This window comes from Eucyclogobius newberryi, unplaced genomic scaffold, assembly GCF_026437365.1.
Source record: "Eucyclogobius newberryi isolate DKJ021-1_F unplaced genomic scaffold, fEucNew1.0.hap1 SCAF_16, whole genome shotgun sequence".
NCBI lineage: Eukaryota > Metazoa > Chordata > Actinopteri > Gobiiformes > Gobiidae > Eucyclogobius > Eucyclogobius newberryi.
The window spans coordinates 22,429,704-22,455,927 of NW_027315790.1; the positions used below are offsets into that span (position 1 = coordinate 22,429,704).

Below are 26,224 nucleotides of genomic sequence, written 5' to 3' on the forward strand. Positions count from 1 at the left end.
AACTGTCATAGTGGTTAACTGTGAACAGAAAAAACAAATGTCCTGGCTTGTGCGCCTCATGAAAAGCAGGCAGGGCACAGAAAGACTAGTGACATTTACCACACATGCAAAATCATGCAAAAGGTAAATACTGAGGCGGAGGGATACACACACACACCACCACAGAACATGGCCGTCACCTCCGTCATGTCCTCTCCCTCGGTCCCGCCCAATCCAGCTACACCGCGCTCTGATTGGACACCGGCGCGACTTCCCGGCCTCCCATTGGCCGCCACGCATGTCAGCAACGCTCTAATGTCTATGACGTCGATCGTACGCTGGGTACACTGTATCGCCTGGGTGGACAGTATAGTTACTTCAACACTAAATGGAATAAAATGCCTCGGATTCGTGTAAATAAAAGCGTAGTCGGACCGTAATTAATTAACGCGTTATAATTAAGACGCGTCGCCTTTGGAGCAAGTGGTGGCAAGCCTATTGTCGGCTTTTATCAGCAATATTTCAGGGTAAGTGGAGTGATACATTTCCTTCCTGCGTCTTTTTGCCTCGCTCATAAGCTGGGGTTATTATTTAAATATCACAAACTATTAAGCAACACCTTTGATCAAACGTGCCACGCGAAATGACACGCTCAATTGGAATCAGACACGAGTTTTTTTGTTATCACGTCGACTGCTTTTGCTCGTCAATCCGCGGATATTAGTGTTGAAGAAGGCAATGGCTGTCGGCGGAGTCGTAGCTAGAAAAAAAAAAAAAGAAGTGAAATGGCCTGTGCTGCTGCTGCTGCTGCTGCTGCGGCGGCGGCTGGAGCGGCTCGTCCTGTAGCCCTGTAATTCAACCCGATCGAGTTGCTCTTACTGGAGACATTTGCGCTGTTAAATCAGGACTCGAGACGTGGTCAGAGTTGCGCGAGCCTGTCAAGAGCAGAAGGCGATTGCTACCTGTCCTTTGCGTCCCCGGGCCTACTCGGTGCCTGTGCCCCATATGCCATGTTAGCTCTGTTTATGCACTACAGCCACGCTCCACTGTATGCAAAATATCATGGAAGTCCTATTTAAATGTACTGTCCCAGGTCTGTTATCCGGGGGAACAACTGTGTTCAAATGTACACAAGTTCCACTGTAAAGAAATGAACGATAATAGCTTTTTTGTTGTTGTTTTGATTGGGTAGAATTTAGACAGAAGGTTGTTTGAAAAAGCAAGAAGTGTTTCCATGACCTCGTTGTAATGATTGACTTGTATAGAGTGAATTTATTAACATTACTATTACAATTTTAAGCTTTGTTACTATGTTGCTAATCTTGTGTTTCCCCACTGATTTATACAATGACGATGGTGGCACAGACCCTCCTTGTTTTAATAACTGTGTTGAATATTCTTTGGAATAAATTCAGCGTCAAAAAGACTAAAGATTAAATAAAGTTATTTCAGGTTCGTTTGTTTTTTAAATGGTAATACAAAAGCAAAACGTAGCCTTTTCTTCATTTTTGAGTCCATGGGTGTCAGAGTGATGAGGAGCTAGCACAGTTGCCATAGTAATGGATGATTCAGAATAAAATATATCTTTTGAATGAGCTTAAGTCCTCCAAAAACCTCTAAACAGGGAGTTTACATCAATGAATAAAACAAAATGCAACTATTAATAGAGTATTACCAATGTAGTTCATTTGTTTTAGACTATGGGGGCCAAAATTAGACGAGGGGAGCCACCGTAGTCTCTTAATGAGAAACACTGATGAGCTTTATTTGTCCACAATTCATTATAGACCTGAAGGTCAATCAAATAGCTATATATAAAGCTTATGTGTTAGATTTTAAGTAGGGCAAATTGACAGTGATAGGCTGTGAGAAGACGGAGCCCCTTCAACATCTGATTAAATGTCACATTAAACTTGTGAATATCTTATGCCATGTGCTGCCTTCAAAAATAAATGATTCATGAAACGGAGTAAAAGGTGATCTGTTTGCGCTGCATTGATTTGTACGTCGGACTAAAACGCCATTAGTGAAGTGGATGATCTTGTAGTATTTTCTCAACACACTTTACCATGCAAAACACCATGAATATTCACACGAGTACTGCACACGAGTTGATAAAAATCCATACCGAACGTGTACTACCAAGAAAATTTAAAATTAATTATGATTGAGATGGAAATCAAATGACTATAGATGAAAGGAATCCACTGTTTATAGGACGAGTCAATCAAATAATATTGTACTGTTTTATATTTATTGGTAATTTTTTTGTCAATTAAATGATGACAGTATCATTTGACACAGAATATACATCAAATTGTGTGCAAGTAGAGGTGGGCAATATATCAAAATTTAGATGATAACGTGAATGTTGTTGTGAAGATTTGTAAAATTGTAATATTGAATATATTGTTTGTACAAAAAGAGTTGATTGAAAATAAAAATGGGGAATGGGGAATTTTGTTAAGTGTATAAGGTGACATTGCTTAATTTTTGTGATCAATTTGATAGACATTTCACATTTGCCTGATAATAAAACCTCAACTTACACGTTTAAAGACATGTAACACATTTCTGTTGGATTGACATAATATCGCCACCCCTAGCTACAAGTTACAACCATTTTTATATGTTTTTCTGTAGAGTAGGGTGAATTGAGGACAGCACATTTGTCTCTACTATCCCAGGGTGTAGTTTTGGTTTTGTTTCCCACAGTGCCTCTCAACAATGTTAATTTCTAAGGAAGCAGCTACAACTCGTATCCAAACAACCCTTTGCTCTGGACCCTGGCTCCTGGCTCCTCCACGGTCTCGGTGGAAACCCCTTGTGCATGTAGCGTCTGAGCCGCGTGGACTATTTATCTCAGGGCTTTGTCACATTTCATTGGCCAATGCATAATCCGCGAAAGGTCAGCGCCACTAATTACACTACTCCAAAACAGACTCGAGGGCTGATTGCTCTTTCTCCGCGTAAGATTATCCAACAATTGCATAATACTGATGATTGTTTAAGGAAATGAAGAATTTGAAAAAGTCTACCTTCTGATTGATTTATTTTGTAGTGTTTTGCTCTGTCATACGCTGAAACGCAATGAATGACATTTTTTGCCGTAGAGAAAACCTCATTATCTCTGCCTCCAATCAGTTCTTGGGCCAGTCCCTAATTGAGCCATCAGCGCCTCAAGGACCAAGACAAGGGATGGACGCGTCAATTACAGTAGTGAGGGGACAACCACAAACTAAAGGGCATTTTGGGAAAGGGACTAAGACCAAACCATGCAGCAGCAAAAACATAAACCGAAATGAAGGCGAATTGGTATTTTGAATATCAGAGTAAATGCATTATTGTACCATGATCAGTTCAGGGCTAGAAGATCTAAATTGCACTTTCAATGGTAGCAATTACTAGAGCTGAGACAATTAATTGACCAATCGTGACTAGTCGACTATAAAAAATAAAAATAGTTGTGCTTTCATATTCGTTATTTGGACTATACGGCTGTAAAATTCATACTAAAGGACCATTTAAAACAAAGACAGTGACATTATTAAATCCAAATGTCAAAAAATCATCAATAATAGAGAATATTTATGAATACAATCTATATTGAAGGCATTGAATGGTCATATTTGAGCCTTTATTTATAAATTATATAAAATATCAATATACAGAAGAAATATTTAGTTTGACCTATTGACTAATTGAAAAATAGTTACTGACTAGTCGACTAAAACTGCTAAATAATTCTACTAAAAATAATTGGTAATGACTGTAAAGGTTGTATTTTTTTCCTTGGGTTATTGTAAATCTGTATTTTTTTTTACAAATAAGACTTTAACAAACATGCTCTTAAATGTCTCTTGTATTATAATCTCTTTCAAATCTCAAACGTGAAGGCTCCTAGACACTGTTGAATCTTGATTTTTGAAACAATTTTGCCAACCCAATTGTCACGTCAGAAAAAATATATACAATTCCTTATTTGCATTCACACAGATCAGATGTTGTATTGTTGTGTGCTAAAGCTGAAAAAAAAAAAAAAAAAACTATTGTGTGTTTTTAATTGCATCATATATTTTCTGTTGTTTCTATTGGTGCTTTTGTCATCACTTTTCTCACACTGGAAAGCAGTATTTATGATTAAGTGGCATTGTGCCTTTGGAGGGTGATATTGATTGAAACTGGGGCCTTTTAAGTGTGGTTAAAGTAATGCCATGTGTGGATGAGAGCCATAATGTGGGTCATTGCAGTTCTATAAAGTAGCCGCCTCTAGAATTATTTCTGAACAATTTCTGCCTCACCTTGGTTGTCAAAAAATGGAAAAAAAGGAGAAAAAAAAACGAACCCCCTCCACTTATATCACCCTATCACTATATATAGTAATCTTCACTAAAACTATCAAAACGAGACACTCATTTGAACATGTGTCAGTCGATATTGTATTAAATCATATAAATGGGATACAGTTGGACTTGTTGAGAGCGAAATGACCAAAAAACAAAACAGAAAATAATAAAATTGATTAGATTAAATATCAATCAAACAGTCAATCAATAAGAGGTGCCGGCCCTATTGAGCAAGAACTTAGTTTCAAAGTGCTTTCCTGTATAGAAAACAGACGCATTTAAAATACAATAAAAAACGAAATCATACATTTATTTACGTTTTGTGTGGGAGTTATTAGTGAATAAAAGTCACATTTGTTTTTATGGCCTTTTATGTACTTGCTGGCTCATTGTGTGATGGATGTGCTTTTCTATCAGTTGTGTTTGGATAATATGAAATCGCGTATTGGTTTGCAATATCAGCCGACACAATATCCGTTGATCACAAAAAAACAAGTTAGCCTCGTCTGTCTGATAAATTTCTCCTGTTGCTGTGTCCATTCGCCGCCTTCTTTTCAGTTGAACCGGGCTGAGAAAACAAAAATATTTAGTTTAGATGCCAACAAATAAACTTGCAAATGTGAAAATATACACAAGAGTGACCTATGACGTGTATTGAAAGGAAGCGCATAGACAGTGGTACATCTGAACACATTTTGGGTCGTATTTGTTTTAACAGACACAAACTGATCAAACAAATTAGCCAAGATTTAAAAGTAAATGTTCATGTGGGAGTAGTTTGGCCTGCTGACGTCAGACTTGGCTGCGCTTAGTGAGACACAGGTTTTCTGACTTGTGCCTAATCGTCTGGATACTGTTACAACTTTGATTTATTTTCAAGCTGGCAACTCTTGAAGTGTTGAGCTCTGGTTTTGGGGGGACGGCCCTGTGCGCAAGTCTTAGACCGAGGACAATTTTTCACTTTTTCCATCCACTTTCACAACAATCCCACAGGATAAAGTTGGAAGTGGAGGGTCAAGAATTAGGAGAAAGCTTAAGTCAGTTGCCAAAAGGCTGAGTTTTGTCTGGAAAGCATCGACTGGACGAGAAGAGGCTGGTCGCAGTAATTGAGAAGTAAAGGTCACCAGCGCTTTAGTGGCTCTGACTTATCGGTAAAACATTAATAGCATGAATAAATAATGGATGGGATTGAGAGGAAAAACGTTTATGGTCTAAAGTGGTGCAAATAGTCAGCTTTGTAATGATTTTTGGACTTGGAATATAATTGGATATTATTTCTTTCCTAACTTTTCAACCTTGTATAGTCGGTAATCCTTTAAAAAATGTATAGTCATAATCATATTGAGATAGTTTGAGATTTATATTTGTTTTGCTTACTAAAAGATATAGCTGATTGTGTTGCTACAGCGTTTAGTATGGCATAGTATAATTATATATTTAGCTCTACTGCCATCAATATATTTCATTTGCTGCATAAAATCCTCTGATGTTTTTACCAAAGGTTAATGTGCCATTATCCGACCGTAATGACCTGTTACATGAGGTTAATGGAGGTGGTCTATAACATGCAATCTATCGACTTTCGTTTTGATTTAAAGCATAATTCTCAATATCTAATATTTAAATCCATTGTCGAATGAAGTATGTCAAAGTATCTTTCCATTTAGAATTGTTTGGTTTGTTGGTGACATAATTACTTTCAAGCTCTTAGTTACTATTAAGAAATATTTGTAATTCCTTCAATTAAAATGTGATTATTATTATTATTTCTTGTTACGTTGACATAGGTCCATTGACACCTTTTACAATATGAATGAGTAGATCTCTTCTTGTTTACGCCACGATTTGTGATTTAAAAAAAAATAATGTATTCCTGTTTTAACTCCAGTTTATTTAGGCTTGTCAAAAAAAATACTATCTAGATATTAATCGATACTAAAGATAGTTTTGAAACTTGATACTCATTTCATTTGAGCTAATATCACTAGTGGAAAAACAACAGCAACAAAAACAAAACATAAATATTATATAGTATGACCTTTCCTGAATACTTTTACAATATTCTGTCTTGATCTATACAAAATAATATCAAAGAAACTACTATTATTTTGTGTTCAAAATTCCATTCTGTTATCAGAACAATAGCGTTTTATAATCAACATTGGAGTGGAATCGATATCAATCCTGCTTGGTTTAGTGTGACTTTAGTCTTGGTCTAGTCCGGGTGGTGAATAGTTTGGAGTTACAAGTCCTGCTGTCATACATATTTATTCTTTTATACTGTAGTCTCATGAGCACTACTTTAGCACAGAAGCGGTGGCACGTGCAGTTGTCAGAGCTTTGCGTGCACAACACAGAGAGGATGTCATTCATTGTCTGAGGAAACTGTGTGTGTCTTCTGCAGGAGACTGACCTGCTCCTGACCACAGCAGCTGCAGGAAGCCTGTTGGTCTCGGCCCCATGAACTGAGCCCCTCTCACACTTCCTCCGATAAAGCCGTCCAACCGCCTCACCACCGAGAAATGTGTGTGTGTCCTCGAACGCGCCACTGTCTGCCTGTTTTTGGACCGCTCTGAAGAGGTTTTAGAGGTCTACACTTTTCCCTTTCACCGCTGGGAAAGCCATTTCTTCTTCACTCGATTGACTTCAGCGTTTAGCTTCGCAACTGAAAGCACCATGGGCAGGAAAAAGATCCAGATCCAACGAATCACGGACGAAAGAAACAAGCAGGTCAGTTATTGTTTATTGTGAACTACTACGAATACTAGCACTACTACTAATAGTACTACTAATACTAATACTACTGTTTGTAGAATCATTGGTTGTTAGTACCAAAATCTATTTTAACTATAACTCATAAACCGTTTCTTTATGAGGCGTTGAAAACAGACTTATTATTTAATCAAGTATTGTGAAGAATAACCTTCATTTTGTATGAAGTATATCAGAAAGCATTGTTGCAACAGCAACAATTAATGTTATTCAAAATGAATGACTATTCAAATTGACAAATATATGATCTAATAATGAAGATAATAATTTGATGAAACATTTTATATAATCAAACAAAAAATATAGTTTTGACGCTGAAAAGAGATTGAAAACAGGCTTGGTTTTACTAAGAGCAGTAACAAACTTTCACAGACATTTTTGTAAACACACATCTCAATCCCATATTTTTTTTAAATCCACCTGCTCATTGCACTTACATTAAAACACAGTGAAATTGTCTGTCTCAATATATGTTTTACAACAGGCTCCAAGGAATAGGAGAAATTATTTTTTGGTGGCCACACATTCTTCCTCTGAGGTTGTCATGGTTTATAAGACCAAACTCTGTGATGAGGATGTAATAAAGTAGTGCCAATGTTGACCGTTTTATCACAGACTTCAAAAATATTCTAACTATGTACTGTATGTATTATATTCTGACTTTCTGATCTAACAATGCACTTGTTTCTTGCACCATCACATTAAATGATCCTTTGCTGTTTCACGGCAGTCAACATTGAAAAAGCATGGGATTACTCAAAAATTTGATTTTGTGAAATAAACTTGCCTGTCTGTACACTTTTAGAGATCTGGACATTCACACATTCTGACATTTCTGGGCCCTTTATTCAAACATTCAGATTGATTTTTCTGCAGTGATGCGCCTCATGTCTCTAAAGCACTTTGTCCTCCGGATTTGCCTTTTCCAGTGTCATTTGTTTCTCTCCTCTCGGCGTGAGGCTGCCACCTCGTTCACAGCATGACTTGGTGTCAGTGATTAAAACCAGCGTCTCTCCTTCCAAACTGTTTGTATGAGAGCAGCAGCTGAATCTGATTTAACCAAGTACTCCAGTCCTTCATAATTACATTGGATATTGCAAAGTTACAATAAAAAAGGCATTAAGCGTGACAAAAATGGCATGAACTGACACTTACACTGTTTGGAGACAAAAGTAAATCTGTGGTCCAAGACGCAGTTTAAACCAGTTGTGCTGTGAGTTTGTCTCTGTCTATTGTTAAAGATTAAAACGAACAGAGATGTTCAGTCATTATCATTACAACACTGATGCCTTTAGAAGTGGGCAATATATCGAAATTTAGATACGCAAAATTTGAATATTGAGTATATTTGAATATTGAGTCATTTTAATTGTTAAAAACAAAAACAAAAAAGCTGCAAAAAGAGCTGATTAAAAGTAAAAATTAAGACATTTTAATAAACTTTCAAATAAGGGTGATATTTCAGAACGTTTGTGATTCATTTTACAGACATTTCACATTTGCCTGACAATTAAACCTCAACTAATATGTTTAAAGACATTTTTTAACACATTTCTGTTGGATTGACCTAATATTTTTCACCAAACTGCCTCTCAATCTGCTTCAAATGCATCTTCATGACCACTGTTTAATAAAGTTCCCCACTGTGTCGTCCGCTGTGCTTTAGGTCACATTCACGAAGAGAAAGTTCGGCTTGATGAAGAAAGCCTACGAGCTCAGCGTGTTGTGTGACTGTGAAATCGCCCTCATCATTTTCAACCATGCCAACAAGTTGTTCCAGTACGCCAGCACCGATATGGACAAAGTGCTGCTCAAATACACCGAGTACAACGAGCCGCACGAGAGCCGGACCAATGCCGACATCATAGAGGTGAAACTGCTACTATAGATATTGCAAATTATACAGTAAAATCATCATAATATAGCTTTTCCTTTCTGACATTTTATTTTCAGTTTCCAGCTTTGATAGAGTACAAGACTAGATCATAACATTTGACTATTAAAACATGATAAAGACTTGTTTTGTTTGTTTAAACATCTATTTCAAACCATTGAGATACACATATTGACTGCCACGCGGACGGAAAAACTACTTTTGCATTCAAATATTAGTTTAGACTTAAATTTAATACGAAAGAACAAAAGTCTAAAACAAACGTAATCTAGAAATGTTGTTTACTGGAAGTCTTTCAAACTCTAATTCCAACTGTCTTTGTTCATTTTCACAGACTTTGAGAAAGAAAGGGTTTAACGGGTGCGACAGCCCTGAGCCCGACGGAGAAGACTCGATCGATCAAAGTCCACTGAACGACGACAAGTTTAGAAAGACCACAGAGGACCTGGACGTTCTCTTCAAACGCTACGGGGTGAGTCACAGTGAAACAAATCATCTATTAAACATGCATCAACATCCAAATCAATGATACTATCCCTGTGTTAACCTCGCGCATTGATATTTATTGTGGTTTTGTGTAAATCGTTATGTAATTCTTTTGTCATATTGTTAAAGATGACGCTTTGGATTGTTTGTTGATGTTGGCTACATGACTCAAAAGAACAAGGGCTATTATTATTTTTTAAACAGTCTCAATGTAAGACTCCATATTAGATCCAGTAGTGTATAATCTGATATAACATATGTTTTTTTTGTCTGTGAATATGGAGTATTAACAGGAAACTGCTGTGAGTTTGTTCCTCAAAAAGTTGTTTTTTTTCACACATTTCTGTAGATCACATTTCTCAGAATTTAAACTTCAATAACAACATATTCAAAACTGTGTGATTGTTTCGTCAAGACCAACTCTAGACTAAACTAGACTGTACCAACCACATCAGTTGACTCATTTTAAACCAACCTAACTTCATGCAACAACTTCCCTAGACAATAAACAATAGTTTCTTCATCAGTGCTAGTTTGAATATGATTGGTTGACAATGGATTCCAACAATTATGAGCATGAACAGTAAAATAATACTATAAAACTTCTAAAATAATACTGGTGGTCCAAGTTTAGTAAATGTTCTTATAGTGCTGCTTAATTAAATGCGACAATCACAGCCTTTATAGAGCCACCGTACCGTTAATAAGGCTTGAAACTTAAATTTTAGGTCCGTATGACAGTTAGAGGTGGGCAATGTTTCGAAATTCAGATAATGTGAATGTTGTTTTCAAGATATGCAACATTTGAATAGTGAGTATATTGTTTGTTGCAAAAATGCTGCAAAAATAAAAATGGTTATGCTGTGATCTCTCAAATAAGGGCATATGATGATGTTCCTGCAATTTTTAAACCTCAACTTATACGTTTAAAGACATGTTTTAATACATTTATATTGGATTAAAGTTATATTGTCTCACTATCATTATTGAGATACAATGCTGTTAATGAGGTATAGTTGCAGAATTACTTAAATTGGCAGTAAACAGTAATTCATATTATAATTTGGGCCAATTCAATATAATTTAAATCACATTTTTAAACTTGATTATTTGCACAGCCCTACATTCTTATTGCTTGAATATTTTAATCCAATAAGTCTCTTACATATTGTTTGTGGAAAAGAAGAGATGATAAAAATCTACTGGTAAAGATTACATTTCCTGTTGTTGTTTTACTTATTGTGATTTAACACTTGTCTCTCCCGCAGCAGTCGGCAGCTCCGCCCCAGACGTTCACGATGCCGGTGACGGTTCAGACGTCGAACCCGAGCACGCTGCAGTTCAGTAACACTGGCAACGCCCTGGTAACTACCTCCTCCTATGTGACATCGTCATCGCTCACGGACACCCACCTCCTGTCGCCGCAGCAGCCGTCTCACCAGAGGAACACAGTGTCGCCCGGGTTGCCGCAGCGACCGGCCAGCGCAGGTGAGCGCGTGGCGTCGTCCACGGAACTGGAACTGGCATTTCGTCAGTCGTGTCATTGGTTTTAACGGGCTGTTCAGTGGTTCAGGTCCTAGAACAGGGGCCATTACTTCTGACGTCGCAACTGTCTACAATCCCTTTGATACTGAAGCGCTGTCACTCAAGTTAGACTTTAATGGGCTGCGTTCACATGACTTCAAAGCCTTCTAGTTTAGTTTAAACGCTGAGCTGGAACCGGTCAAGTCAGAATGCAGTTGTGGAATTGACCAGCGTTATGATTCATATCTCATATATCAGGGCCCATCCGCATGAAATCAAAAAGGGCACAGAGTTCAATGTCCTCTTGGCCAGCAGAAAAAATAATACAAATTAAAAAAAACTGTAAATCTCCCATTGCCACACCATCTGAGATTATCACATAAATAAAGTCTAGAACGTGAACACAGCCACTACCAGATGGAAGGCATGAACCAGCTTTTCCTATTGATTGATTACATTGTACTTTGCCATTAAATACTCAAAGAATTGAATACTCTATAGTCTAAACTAATAATAATGTTGAATTGGGTAATTTTTACGATTGACTAGCTCCTGCAAAATATTTTCATTTTAGCTGCCTCCCGTCTGTAGAACATAAGATTGGTCCATAGAATGTTGTGATCTCTCTCCTCTGTCCTCTGAAACCCAACAATAGCTAATAGCTAATAACTATGACAGGTGGGCTGTTAAACAAGTCCCTCTCAAATTACATTACAGTTCCTACAATGCGAAAACTCTTTTACATGCTGTTCCCCCAGTGTGATGTCACTGCCAAGTATCAGTATTTAAAACTGCTGGAGAAAACTAGCAGAAAGTTTCACATGAATAAACAAAAGTCAAATACTTCACAAAAGCTTCAGAAAATTGTGCCATTATTTAAAATGTCATAGTCAAATGTCATAGTCAAATGTGATTTTGTGCCGATAGGCTGTATTTACTGAAAAGTATTGTGAAATGGGGTTGAGTGAGAAGGGAGGACATGCAGTAAATAGTCGGAGTCAAGAATCAAACTCACAGCGGCCGGCTGCACTTGGAGCCAGGCATATGTGTGCTGTGATTTAACCACTAGACCACCGGGCAGCACAAAACTACACTGCATTTCAATACGTAATATTTTTTATGGCAAGTTGATGCCAGGGTGTGGGGCGGGCTGGGGCGGGTCACAGAACGCCAAAATTGGTTGGAAAAAACCCAAACAACTAGAACAGGCCTATAAAATTATGTTTTATCTTCTGAAACCCAGCAATATGACTAAAGCTCCAGCATAAATTAAAATACTATATTGGCTATGGTGTCAATAGAGTAGGCATACAATAAACTGCAGTCATGTTCATTCAATCAAAGGCTATAAAGCGCTTTTCAAACAAAGAAATGTACATTCATTACAAAAATATACATATTCTCACTGCGTAGAATATAATGTCAAAGCTGCTCAGCGATACTACTCCCAGCCAGCCACATAACATATTAACATACAATTCTACAAAGTGAGCACCACAAAAAACAAACTGAGATTTCAAACATGTCAAGGTTATGATTCAGTTTAAAACACAGACGTTGCATGTATCTCCTAATCATTATGAGCCTTTTTTCCCTCAGGACCTGTAACATTCCTCTGCTCTGGACTAATCTACTGTGTGACATTTGTAGATTGCCTCCTCCACACTGGGGCTAGACCACAAAAAATGTATCACAATTTTTACACGTTGTTGGCTGTCGTTGTTGGCTGTATTTGACTAAACTCATTCTTGTTCGACCAAAGATATGCTTAAAAGGCCCTGTGGTGTGGTAAAAGCTGGCAAAAGCTCTCAGACTTATTAGGTATCTCTGTGATGAGAATATTTAGCTGTACCCAAAGTGCACTAAAAAGACCACAGGATTACAGGAGATTACACAATTACACATATTTAAACATAAAAATGTCTGTATTTATCAGTAAAAATGTAGTTAAAACTCACAATGCTCTCCAAAGCATCCAAACTCCAAAAAAGGTTTTTTAGGTGTTATTTCTCTAGATCCCCAGTAGTCCTTTAAAATCCCTCTAAAATTTGTTGACTAATAAAAATAAAATGATGGTCGACACTATTATCCGACTAAAGGTCCACATAATTGAATTCTGTTTTACTAAAAACAAAGAAAAATATATTTCAAAAGTAATTTCCTGCACATAAACAATACAGACTTTAATTGTTATGCCATTTATCAGAAAATGGTCTAATTCCACCCTATAAAGTCTGAACTCTTCCAAACCTTATGCTTTTACTGACGGAGGATTGACTGTGGACCTCTCAATTCAAAAGACACAAACTGATCATTCTCTATTCGAAATGAGTGAATCTTAATCTTGTTCGTTGCACAGTTCTTCTTCTTAAATTATCCATACAGCTGATGATAATGATCCTCACTTACTCGCACGTACATTACACTAATTACCCATTGACTTTGAGATATGAAACAGTGGATTTGAAGTAATAGATGGTAGAGTGCGTTTGTCGTTTTCGATAATAAAGCCCCTTGGCAGTGCATTAAAAAGCTTTGAGATGGCACTTCACTACACAACGGTATTACTCATGTCCTCTCTTCAATAGGAGCTCTTCTTGGCGGCGATCTGAATAATTCAAACGGAGGGTGCCCTAGCCCAGTTCGTAAGTACTCTTTTAAATCTTTACACTCTTTCTTTATTCAACACCACATGTGCTCGCTCGGCTAAATCCTTTCTCTCTCCTCCTCTGCACCATCTGGGATTCAGCTTGAAATGAATCAGGGGAAGCCACCACCAGTAAAAACAAAAGATAGTCGCAGTATTGCCGACACTTAGTATATAGCCACATTAAAGAGCCGTTTTGTCTTCGCACTTGGCTCTTGTTATGTTACGCTCGGACAAGAAAGGGCCCGTGTTCTGTATAACGTTCCAGCTCGCCCTATCGTTCAACAAGGATCTGAAGGAAAACAAAATGATTTTATAAGTGCTTAATGTAGCAACAAGGAGACGCAAGCGGGTGTTGTCTTCTTACCACTTACAAAACCCACTCGAAATAAATAAAATTGATTTACAAAACACTGAAATAGGAGGCAGATTACAGATTGTATAAAAAAAGTAAAATAATCATCAAAAGTAGAAAATGTAAAAGAGGAACTAGACTAGTGTCAGATTCCTGTAATAAACAGGAAGGACCTTGACATTGAATTCTTCATAGAGAAGATTTATTTTAATCCCTTTTTGACTTTTCCTGAATCTTCTTCAGTGTCTCAAAATAGCTCTACACGCAGCCAGACAGCCCCAGCTCTGATTATTTTAGCCTCCATTGTCTGCTCCCCTCTGTCTGCTTCATTCACTTGTGAGATTTAATTGATTTCCGAGCGATCACACCTTTGTCTCCCCTGCAGCTAATGGATACACCAGCGCCAGGGCCTCGCCGGGCCTGCTCACCGTCTCCAACGGCAACAGTCTGGGGAAAGTAGTCCCGGCTAAGTCCCCACCTCCACCTCCGAGCCCGCAGATGGCCAACAGCCGCAAACCAGACCTGAGAGTCATCACATCACAGGGCGGGAAGAGCCTCATGCAGATGGTGAGTGCTGGAGAGAGCCACGGTCTGCTCTCACAACTGTTCAAACCTGTACACAAGACTTTTATTGTCATGTTAAAACATACTACTGGATCAACAAAACCTCTGAAATTTCAATGGAGCAATCCTAAATTGGAAATGGATATCATTTAACATTCAATGCAGTGTTTTTCATATGTAGATAGGACTACGGTGCCCTCCACAGTCTAATTGTCCCTCCTTATCTAATGATATGCTGAACAGATGGTGATGATTAGCTTATTTTATTCTCTAAAATGTGTTAAAAACTATTTAGATTGGTTAAAGGTACACTATGACCCGCTTGAGGCTTTGCCCTAGAATGTTTCACCGTATGACATCAAACTTATCTATCTCCACGAAGACATGCCACCAGGTGAAGTTACAGGTTAGATCTCCTAAAAAGGATTCAAAGTTGATCAATTAATTTAACTGAAATTATGGCCCTCAAAAAGTCTATCACAATTTTATGGGTATTTATTAAGTTTTTTACTTACAATTACAATAAGTTCTTACATTTTTTGAAACGGTATTCTTAAAAATCTTTTTTTTTAAACTGTGTATAGCCTGTGCATAGTGCTCCTGTAAGAAAAGACAGCATCACGATTGAATGGGACGTTAACTGACATTTTCACTCTATAATGTACATTATTCAATAGGAATTATTTAATTAAGCTCCCCAGTCCAGTGTCACCATAGAAACATGCGGCAAGCACAGAATCCAATAAGTTCTTTCCTACACTCAACCTTGCACATACTGTAAGCATCATATTGTATATTGGATTTACTGGGCAAATTTCATGATTTCAGATGTAGAAAGAATACTTTTCATTCAGAGCTTTGTTTACTTAACCACATAGTGACTTTTTTGATTAATCCCCAGTTCCCACTGACATATGATGTGTCTGATAACCTCTGTGTCCTGTTTACTGAATGAATGAAGGCCAAAACTAACTAGTTATTTTAATAGATTTAGATAATTTTTCTTGCTGTTGTACCCCACCACTCAGAGCTTAACCCTTGTGTTGCCCCCTCCACAGACAGAGGAAGAGCTGGAGTTGGTAAACGAGGTGAATTCTTCAGTCTCTCGCATGGGTCCAGGACAGTCACTGGTCACACATTTTAGCAGCATGGTCCCACTGCAGTGCTCATTGTTCTGGTCTTGTGCCACAAACATTTCTCAGGATCGTTTTTTTGGTTTGAAACTCAACTGCATGAAGATCAGGGCTCATAATTGTTGCATTTTAAACAGAATATGTGTTTTAGTTGTGATTTATGATTCAGATATTGAGATGAACCTCGCGTGCAGTGCCTACAGTATACAGGATGTTGGTGAAGGTTGTACATGGTAGTTGTAGATGGATGGGCTCCTGGTGGGCAGTTGAGATACAGTAAACTAACAAACCTCTATGGTAAAGAAATATGCTTTTGTAAAAAAAATAAACTTAAACAACCTGAAGCTTTTGTGGTTTGTCTTTTGGGAACTGCTATTTCCATATTACCAAATATTTCAGTTTACTCATTTTTTAATTTGTAAGAAAAAAACATGTATTCATTATAGAATAAATTAAGGTACATTAACTTGTCTGTTTCTAAACAGCAGAGACTTGGGTGACTTACTTTACTTTATTGTTCCTCCACTACTGCCCAAAGCTTACTACAAAGTACTGTTACCCGGAGCCTGTCCATCTGTATTTAGCACTACTATGTACAGCCGGTATCCCCTGAACCCTGATCCTGGAGTTATCTGAAGATGCCACTAAAGCATGGGTGCATCACCACCTGGTTTACTGATCCAATCCCCATTGTCACTTCTCCCAAACGTTAAAGAGATGTGTTCAAATCTGATATTACATTAAAGGCATTTTTATAACTAAAGCCAGCTACAGGCTGTAAGTAGATATGGGAGATACATTGAAAAATGGTTAATATCACAATTGCGAACATCGAGTGTTTATATAATATAATATATATAATATTTATTGTCTATAATTTAAACCAATAAATAGGACAGCAAAGATAACTGATCTCCCAAATCAGGGTTTAAAGTGATATTTTGGACCATTCATGTTTTGTGTTATACTTGAACCTCTGCCTAGACATTTACAGGCACATTTGAACACCTGCCTGATGCATTGTGAGAATAATAATGTCTGAATATTATATATATTAATTTTGGTCAGTATCCCCCACAACTAGCTGCAAGACCAATCACAATCCAAATGTAAAATAGAAGACATCTGTGTCCATGGAATAACAAAATCTATCAACCCTAACCTCTGATAATGTTATAAAAAGCATGTCATTCTTATATCAGTTAATCATTTATTATTTTGTGCTCGCAAATGCAGATTACCTATTCACTTTTTACACTCTCTAGAACCACTAGTGACCATAATTAATTGATGCAATCAAGAAAGAAACAAAACCTTGTAGCCAACCAAAGTCTGCTGTGAAAGTACAACCTCCCAAAAAGTTGACTTGTTCTCATAGCTGGAGCCATCACCACTCTGTCATATTTCTACAATACTTCTCAAAGTAACAGCCAGAATCTCATTTTCCAGCTTCGACTGATTCATTTCCATGCCCTCTCTCGCACCGCTCCTCCTTGCGTCTCCACAAAGGCACTTAATTGAATCTGGCCCTACTCTGCGCTCAATCTTCTCTCACTCCAAATCCAATGTTACAGTCATAACCCAGGCCAATGTTTCCTCTGAAAATCATCACAAGAGGGAGCAGTAATTCAGAACTGAAATGATCGCATCTTTTAGCCTTTTGTTCACATAACCTTAATATCCCTTTAACAAAAAACTGTTAATATATTTTATTATGTGCCACAGATGTGCAGCCATAACACCTTGTTGCGTCTTTAATATAATTTACAAGTTTCTTTGTTTGCCAAATGTTGTGCCATCCAAATAGTTTGAACCGTGAACAGTTAGATTTAACCTTAAAAAGATCCCAAAACCATGCTACTGTGAATAATTTCGCCTTCTTTAAAGATAACTTGAATGAATTAAACGGGTCGTTCTTGAATGCATTTTCTTTATCATGGCTGTTTCCACAACAAAACCTCATTACAGATTTTATGTATTGTTGTATAACAGTTGTATATTATATTGTATAACAAAAGCAGTCCAGGCATTATAAATATTTGACCTAATTGTTTATTAATCTATTATATTACTTATTCATCTTCTCAACACTTTGATTTTAACATTTTTAGTACAAAAAGAAATCAAATTAAAATTACACAAACTCAAATGCCTTCAATGTAATCCGCCCTTAAGATGCATTGTTCAAATAAAGATAAAGCGTTTTTGATGCATGTCATCAAGAACCTCCTGGTTATTGGTAAATCCTCCACGTTGTGATTTACAAACTGTCACTACATCTCATCACTCCCAGCATGTCGCACTCGGCACAGTCATCTGTGGACTTCAGGACTCATTAAAACAGTTTTGTAGCTATTCCTTTAACAGGGTTTTATGATTTTTGGCAGAATGCTCAGCGGCTGGCGGCAGGAGCTCAGGTGGCACAGACCCTCACCACGCCTGTTGTTTCTGTGACCACGCCCAGTCTGCTGGCCCAAGGACTGCCCTTCTCCGCTATGCCCACCGCCTACAACACAGGTGAGATGTACACCGGAATCTAGAGTCTCCTTTAAACAGTTATGTCCATATTGGTTTTACATTACAATGCTTGCTAGATTGTACCTTCTAGTACAATGCCTACAATAACTTAACAAAATAACATGTGATAACATGTCATTACATTGTACTTTGGGTTAAATTTAACGTAAGAAGCAACATGCTTTTACAGGTTGTTATACAGTGCGTTACATGTTATTACAGGTTGTTACATGCTATTATCAGTTGACATGTTATTGCTGAGAGATTTTGTGTGTTAAATATGATTACAGATGAATACTGTGTGTTACATGTTATTACTGGTAGATACTGTGTGTTAAACATTAGTACGGATTGATAATGTGTGTTACACGCATTATCAACATACAGGTTGATACTCTGTGTTGCATGTTATTACGGGTATAAACTGTGTGTTACATGTTATTATGGGTGAATCGTGTGTGAATCGTGTGTGTTACATGTTAGTACAGGTTGAGACTTTGTGTTACATGTTAGCACAGGCTAATACTGTGTGTTACATGTTAATACAGGCTGGTACTGTGTGTTACATATTAATACAGGCTGGTACTGTGTGTTATTATGGGTGAATCGTGTGTGTTACATGTTATTACGGGTTGATACCGTGTGTTACATGTTATTATGGGTGAATAATGTGTGTTATATATTATTATGGGTGAATAATGTGTGTTACATGTTATTACGGGTGGACAATGTGTGTTACATGTTATTACGGGTGGATATTAATGTCTGTTACACGTTAGTACAGGCTAATACTGTGTGTTACATGTTAATGTAGGCTGGTACTGTGTGTTACGTGTTAGTACGGTTTGAGACTGTGTTACATGTTATTACGGGTGGATACTGTGTGTTACATGTTATTATGGGTGGCTACTGTGCGTTACATGTTAGTACAGGCTGGTACTGTGTGATCATGTTATGGGTGGATACTGTGTGTTACATGTTATTATGGGTGGATACTGTGTGTTACATGTTATTATGGGTGGATACTGTGCGTTACATGTTAGTACAGGCTGGTACAGTGTGTAACATGTTAGTACAGGCTGATACTTTGTGTTGCGTGTTAGCACAGGCTGGTGCTGTGTGGTACATGTTAGTACAGGCTGGTACAGGCTTGTACTGTGTGTTAAATGTTTGTACAGGTTGATATACTGTGTGTTACTTGTTATTACAGTTTATACAGGGATTTGTTTGTGTGCTTAATGAGCAAGGTACCAATGTATCAAATATAGTGTAAATCAAAATGTAGTTATGTTCAATTACCCTGAATCCATTGCCCTCCTGCAGAGTACCAGCTGACCAGTGCGGATATCACTGCGCTTCATGCTCTGGCATCACCTGGGGGTCTGTTACCAAGCAGCGTGTCGACGTGGCAACAACAGCAGACCATCTCTCAGCAACCACCTCAGCAACAGCAACAACCGCAGCAGATAACCGCTCAACAACAACAGCAGATCAACTTGGCATCTCTCAGCAACCTGGTGTAAGTGGAACAACCTTCTGTTTACTTTACTTTTCTGTCCCAAAGAGAACATTATACCTTGATTTAAACTCAAGCCCTCTGTGCCACCCCTGACCACTCCTGACCACCTGTCAGCTTGCATGGTCTCATGTCATAATCTTAAATGCAAGCACTTCACCTCTTCTCCTCTGTAGTAACCACAGCATCTCACCATCTCAGCCTGCCATGACTTCAGCTAGAGTTTTAGAGGAAAACAAAGGGAGTGTTTTACATAGTTGCAGATCAGCTCCACAACATCAAAGATTATACACTTTATGCAAGTGTTTAATGAGATATAAGTAAAGATTTTGAGATTTTTTTCCTCTAGAGACATGTTTAACATATGGCCCTGATACACTGCTTTAGTTGTGTTATTTCCTTTAATGGATTAATGAGTGCAATTAGCCCAAAGAGGTAATTAATAGTTGTTAATGCACCATTGCACAGAACAGCAGCACGTTAACGTGAGTGTTTGTGATGTCGAGTCTGGTGTCTAAATGACTTCATGACAACTGTAGACATTATCAGCCCTAATCTAAATGACAAGATGCCTCTCTGAGCCCTGTTGAAGTTGGTACAGTAGATATTATCAGGCGACTGGTCAAGTAAATGTAGTTTTTTGGTGAAGTGTCTCTCTCTCTTGTCCACAGCATGTGGGGCGTGGACAAACAGAGCAGCGATCTGTGCAGCCAGGTGTCCAGCCTGGCAGCCAATCTGAGGTGAACAGCCCCAGTGTGCGTGTGTCCAATGTCCCTTGTTTGTAGTGGACTGTGTTAAAAAAGAGAGAGAATGAGCCTAAAGCTGTTGCTGAGATACAACACATTTTAGATTTGGATTAGTGGAAAGTTTGTGATTGTAACAAAAAAACAGGGCACTTTAATTAACGGATCTGAGGACTTTGTTTTCATGAAGTTTTAAAATAAGATCCTCTTTCATTTTGTTATCTAGTTACTGCATCACTCTAAATTGACACTACAATTATTACATTGACATTCATACACATAGTAATAGTAATTTACAGCAGCTTACATACAGCAGCTTGTGATTGTGTTTATCTCTTTGGTCCAGTGTGTGGGGAAAAACTCTGACTGAGCTTTGGTTGACTGAAAACTATGAAGTATTTTCACTCTCGTTCGATCTGTACTCATACTTCTTTTTTTATTTTTGACATTTAAATTAATGCTGTTAGACAAAATTCCCACTGCTTTAAAAAAGAATTGTCGCCTGTCTGCATGTCTCTTAAGTATAATATCTGTTTATACACACACCAGGACAGCATTATTGTGGTTGTCACAATAATGCACATTCCCTCCTCTGGTTTGGACTCCAACCTTTTGTTTTGTCCCCACAGCGTTGGCTCTACGTCCAACCTGCTCTTGGGTAGAGATGAGTGGTTGGGCCGGTACTGTATCTCACTTCCTGTTTCCTGTTTGTCTGTGCGCTTTGGCTGCTCCTTTAAGCATGTGCCGTCTGCGGACAACAGACCTGTTTCTTTCCACCACAACCAACCCAATAAATATAATGCATTCCTCCACGCCATCAAAATACTTATTTTGATCCATTCACACATGACTCATGCTTCCTGGGCTGTCCTGTCGATTCACTGGAAAATGTTTCTGCTTTGAACAGACTTTGAACTGTTGTTGGGGAATATGTGGCTTTGCCCTGTTGGTGCTGTGATATGTTTAGTGTTTGGTTTGCATTTGCTCCAGTCTTGTCTGTTTACAGTATTGTGCAAAAGGTTTATTCAAAAGGTTTCAAAAATGTTTTGAAGGAATGCATACAATTTTACAAGTGAGGAAAAATCTAATGGCACATTTGTTGTTGGTGGTTTTGAGTATATTTCCTCTCATCTCCCAGGTTCTTTACCCTGCCTGCCTCTTCATCCTTAAACACACAAGTCAGTGATGTGTGCAGCTAAACCTGATAATGCACTTTGAGAACATAAACGCCCTCCAGAGACAATGGAACTAATGTTTCATCTCTATACTGACCTCTTGTGGCTGGTCTGAATGTCTCATCTTTCAAAGAGACTGCTGTTTTCAATTCTAGATGAGTGTTTAAGGCACTCACTAGGATCTAAAACATGATCGTGTCTTAAACCTTTGCACAATACTGTACATAATTTGTTTAAATTCCCATTTTAAAATTTAGTTTTATATTTTCTCTTCTTCACCATGCATTTTCAGGCCCGTGACCCATTTACCTCAAGGCGCCATGCTGACGGTGAACACCAGCGCCGGCGTGAGCATCAAGTCTGAGCCTGTGTCTCCGGGCCGGGACAGGAGCACGCCCTGCCCCCCTCCGTCCTCCACACCAGTGTCAACAAGCGGGGCCATACTCAGCGCCCCGCCTCAGTACCCTGGCTCTCTGCTCTGCCTCGAACCCCCCACCGGACGCTCCCCGGCGGACAGCGTGAGCAGCAACGCCAGCTCCTTCGAGGGAAGCGACCGGGACGACACCGGGGGAGGAGGGGGCGGAGGCGGGGGCAGCGGCACAGCAAGCATTAACCCAGCCGACCTGCTCATCAGGGCGGCCAGCGAGCAGGAGCAAGAAGGAAGCAACGTGAAGCGCATGAGACTGGACGCATGGGCCACATAGAGGCGCCCCATTTCAAGTGGTGTTGTTTTGTTTTTGGAGACACTTGCGCACTCACGGCACTCACCTCACCACTGCCATCCAACACTATCATCACATGTCCTGATCATACAATTTAGCTGCAGACTTTGCCAAAACTATTTAAAAAATATACAAACAAAATTGTAGTCTGGGAGGATTGCTTCAGACGGACGAAGAAACAGTAGATTTTCTTCAGCTTAAACATTCTTTTCAATAGGTCATGACTTTGAACAAACTATGACAAGGTTATACATGGTTTCGCAACACCGTGTATTTGCATTGCTGCACTGGAGTTACAAGTGGCTACATAACTGGACTTTAATGCCACTTACGCTGCCATTTTCTCTTCAAAAATCCAGCATCTATCAAGATCCATCCATAAGTCACTTACCTATGGCACTTTCGGAGATGCCTTTACGTGGTTCTAAGACTGAAACATGTTATATTCAGCACTAAAAAACACTTGGATTTGACAAACGCGACCACCCCAGCAGCTATGGAGTGCCAATATCAAAACCTCTGAAAAAAAACACAAAAATATGCCAGATGCCTCTTGTGGCACAGGGACAAAGCATCACACCAGACGTCACAGAAAAGATCAGGATCAAGACTATTTCAAGGCTTTCGAGCGCCCCCTGCTGTTTTCAGCGCGGCTGCACTTCCCGTCCTTTGACTTTTTGAACTCTTCTTGAACTTTTTGCAAGGATCCCTGAAGTCCAGATTAGTACCAGGAGTAGATGCCATGCAGTGATAGGCGTAGTGGGTTTTCTCAAGCCTAAATTTGGCTTCTTTGGGTAGTATTTTGTTCTTTCAGTCCACGTGTTAACCTTTTATCTGTTAGTACTTTGAAAATCTGTTTCGACAGTCCAGTAGATGTCCAGCTGTAGGACTTTGTATAAACCACTCCTTATACAAAAGCTTTGATGTCCTCTTTAGCTCTCTATCTACTCTTTCGGCGTATAAAGTGATCAGAAGAAGACATTTTCTATATTTCTACCGCTTTAAGTTACGGGGCGACTAAGTACAGCAGCGGCTTTCAGCGACGTGTATGTACATATGGATATAATATTTGCATAGACTTTGCTAGGTATCCCTAAAAACAAGCAATGTGTTGATCTCAGTGGATCTGTTTGCATATATGAGTGTGAATTTGATATGTTTTTGGAGTTATCGGTGCCGGACTTGACGCCTGGTTACAGTGACGTTTTCTCCGTGAATCTATTTTATGCTATCGTGGATGGTCGTGTACACTCTTCTCACGGAGACCTACTCGGTCGTGGTGTTGTCATACTACTCTATTATGCCACATGTTTTTCAAAGCTTACGGTTAACGGTAAACTATGTCCATTGTAACAGACACGAATAAATAATAAGACACTGCCACTCACTTTTAGTCTAGTTATAAAGATACACTTAGTTTAATCGGTTAAGACTTGTCACATGAGCACACATAGTTTTTGCCTTTTTGTTTTTTAAAGTAAGTCAAGAGTTTGGCTTAGAAAAAGTGCTGTTTATTTTTGCCATTTCATGTGTGTGTGAGTAGTTGTAATAGTCAACTAATGGAAATTTTCTCCCAATTTTTCTTGATGTTTTCTGGGTGCAGACTGTTGACAGTATTTTTATATATGGATATGAATACAACGTTTAAATCTATGTAATGAAGAGAGAGGAAGCCGAGCATGGACACTCTGATGTTGTGGACGGTGTCTTTTGGAACTTGGGATGGGCACAACAAGCAAAAAAAAATTACTCAGACAAGCACCTAAATGCATTATCATTGATAATCATGCCATTCATAATTTCACCACCACAGTCATTGACAGGAAGTCTATCATAAACAGAGGAAACGAGCAGTGACATAATAAAGCAAACGCGTCCAGACTGGGACTCGAGCTCACATCAGGCGTTCTTTTGAGTTAATTTACTAACTATAATCCTATTTGCCAAACTTGAGTGAAATCTTGTATTTGTTTCAGGAACAGTTAAATGTTCACACTAAGAAAATTGTATTAACTAGTAATTTGTGAAAAGCTGAAAAAACAAACTAGATCTTCTGTGACTTGAGGAATTGATTTGGAAATGAAACAAATGCGTTTTTTGGCAGATGATGAATTAAAACTAAATTCTTGGATTTATGCATATACATATATGACCATTATGTGCAGCTCTAGTTTTTTAAATGGGTTTTAGGATCCAATCCCTATTTCAGACTTTTTATTGCTTTGAGTCAGACACTCTTCAAACACCAGTGTTTTTTCCACATTTAAAGAAAAGTCACCTTTCCGTCCGTTGTCGTGTTGTGTAATTTAATCTTTCATCTTATGTCTAACATGCATCTAGCGCTCTCATTTGACTTGGACTCAGCTAATAATGTTAAGTCCACTTCATTGGCCATATTTTCTCTCAAATCAAACTGAAATTGTAATCTCATAAAACTGCTGGTGCTTGACTGAAAGGACAGCGCGGTGGCTGCTGTTAGAGGCAGATTTATTGTACAATGGTTCTCTGTCCAAGCTCTAGTTTAGTCACATGACAATCTTTGAGACATGAACCTGCACCCTGTTACTCGTCGTGTACAATGTTTTTTAGAAACTCACTATTTTTGGATTAAGTTGTGCTGGTGACGGTTCCATTGTCTATTACTATAATGATATAATTATTACTATTATGGAGCTTTTATTTTATTGCGATTTTTGTGTAGGAAAGCCAACCTTTTTATTTCTCTGGTCATAAACATAGTACTGGTTTCCTTTTTTGAAACAACTTGCTGAAAATTGCACGATCAATTATTGTGGTATTAGCAAATGCAATGAAGGAAATACCAGTTAAATGCTGCAGTTTTAATTAAGATATAGAATATATTTATAAAACGTGAAACAACTGAAAATGATAATTCATATTAATTGAATAATGTAAATGCATGAGCTACAGGTTCCATCAACTCCTGTTTGTTCCAGACACAAAGGACATGCATCACAAATGAGTGTCAACTCAGAATAATGTAGCATATGGATACTAAAGATTAAATTTATAGCTAATATATTGTGTTGAGCTAGTCTGCTTTGGGTTTTGTTGTAAAGAAATATTCTTTTGTTTTTGAGAATGATACAGTTTGTGTATATTTTCATATACAAAGTATGCACTGATATGTTATTGAAATTCTATACCGCTTTTACAAAAAAGTGTTTGTTGTACCAAAGTATCCAAGTCCCTTGAAACCTTATCCTTTTTGCGTATGTTTTATCGTATTTTATATATTAAATAGACAAACTGAGTGACAAAACTGAGTGTTTATCCTAATTTTCTTCATTTAAAGATTGCATCAGTTAAAATGTCCTTATTTCTTTTCATCTAGTTTAGAGCCAGTGCACAATATTTCAAGATTTTTTTGGATTCATCTCTACTTCATTATCTTTTCATTTCTAAAGTTAAAGCCGTTTGGAAGTTTTTGTTTTCTTTTTTATGCCACAGGTTCACTTCACACAAATTCAGTGATAATTAAAGATCTAAATTTAGACGCTCAGACGTGACCGCCGTCAGGTTAGAAGTAGCTGCTGCAGATTTTACCAGTGGAATCATTTAGTTCTTATACAGTGTAGACTCTGTCTGGGCGAAAAAAAATCAACTCCAATCAAACTTTTGTTCCTGAACATAAATGAGACGACTCGAATGAATGAACAAAATTAGACTTTTAATCAGATGTCTAATCTTTAAACACAAAACATGGCCACAGTTATTCCTCTGAATGCCAAACCAGTGACAGAGAATTGGCTGCAGATCTCTCAAAATGAAAAAAACTGATAATTCACAATATGAAATGCATTTGTGCTTGGGCTCTAATAATGTTGTTT

General features: G+C 38.1%; 1 protein-coding gene across 8 annotated transcripts; it reads left to right on the forward strand.

Annotated features, from left to right (window-relative positions):
• Window positions 1–296: 296 nt before the first annotated feature.
• On the forward strand, window positions 297–25,656 carry LOC140361982 (myocyte-specific enhancer factor 2D homolog). Of its 8 annotated transcripts, none has more exons than XM_072447948.1 (13): window positions 297–506; window positions 6,730–7,055; window positions 8,764–8,967; window positions 9,326–9,463; window positions 10,746–10,965; window positions 13,590–13,646; window positions 14,389–14,570; window positions 15,626–15,655; window positions 18,088–18,217; window positions 19,541–19,736; window positions 20,405–20,473; window positions 21,106–21,156; window positions 21,944–25,656. In XM_072447948.1, the coding sequence occupies exons 2-13, from the start codon at window positions 7,002–7,004 to the stop codon at window positions 22,353–22,355; spliced, it is 1,743 nt and encodes a 580-aa protein (XP_072304049.1). In that variant the 5' UTR covers window positions 297–506; window positions 6,730–7,001; the 3' UTR covers window positions 22,356–25,656. The 8 variants fall into 8 exon arrangements, with proteins under 8 accessions (XP_072304049.1, XP_072304050.1, XP_072304052.1 ...); XM_072447949.1 differs by having other exon boundaries at window positions 10,749–10,965; XM_072447951.1 differs by lacking the exon at window positions 21,106–21,156.
• The last annotated feature ends 568 nt before the right edge of the window (window positions 25,657–26,224 follow it).

Excerpts from the sequence above, each read along its gene's own strand:
- LOC140361982 (XM_072447948.1), top strand. The coding sequence starts at position 7,002 with ATGGGCAGGAAAAAGATCCAGATCCAACGAATCACGGACGAAAGAAAC. Across the intron at positions 10,966-13,589 it reads GCAGCGACCGGCCAGCGCAG|GAGCTCTTCTTGGCGGCGAT; the intron begins GTGAGCGCGTGG and ends TCTCTTCAATAG. Across the intron at positions 20,474-21,105 it reads AGCCTGGCAGCCAATCTGAG|CGTTGGCTCTACGTCCAACC; the intron begins GTGAACAGCCCC and ends TTGTCCCCACAG.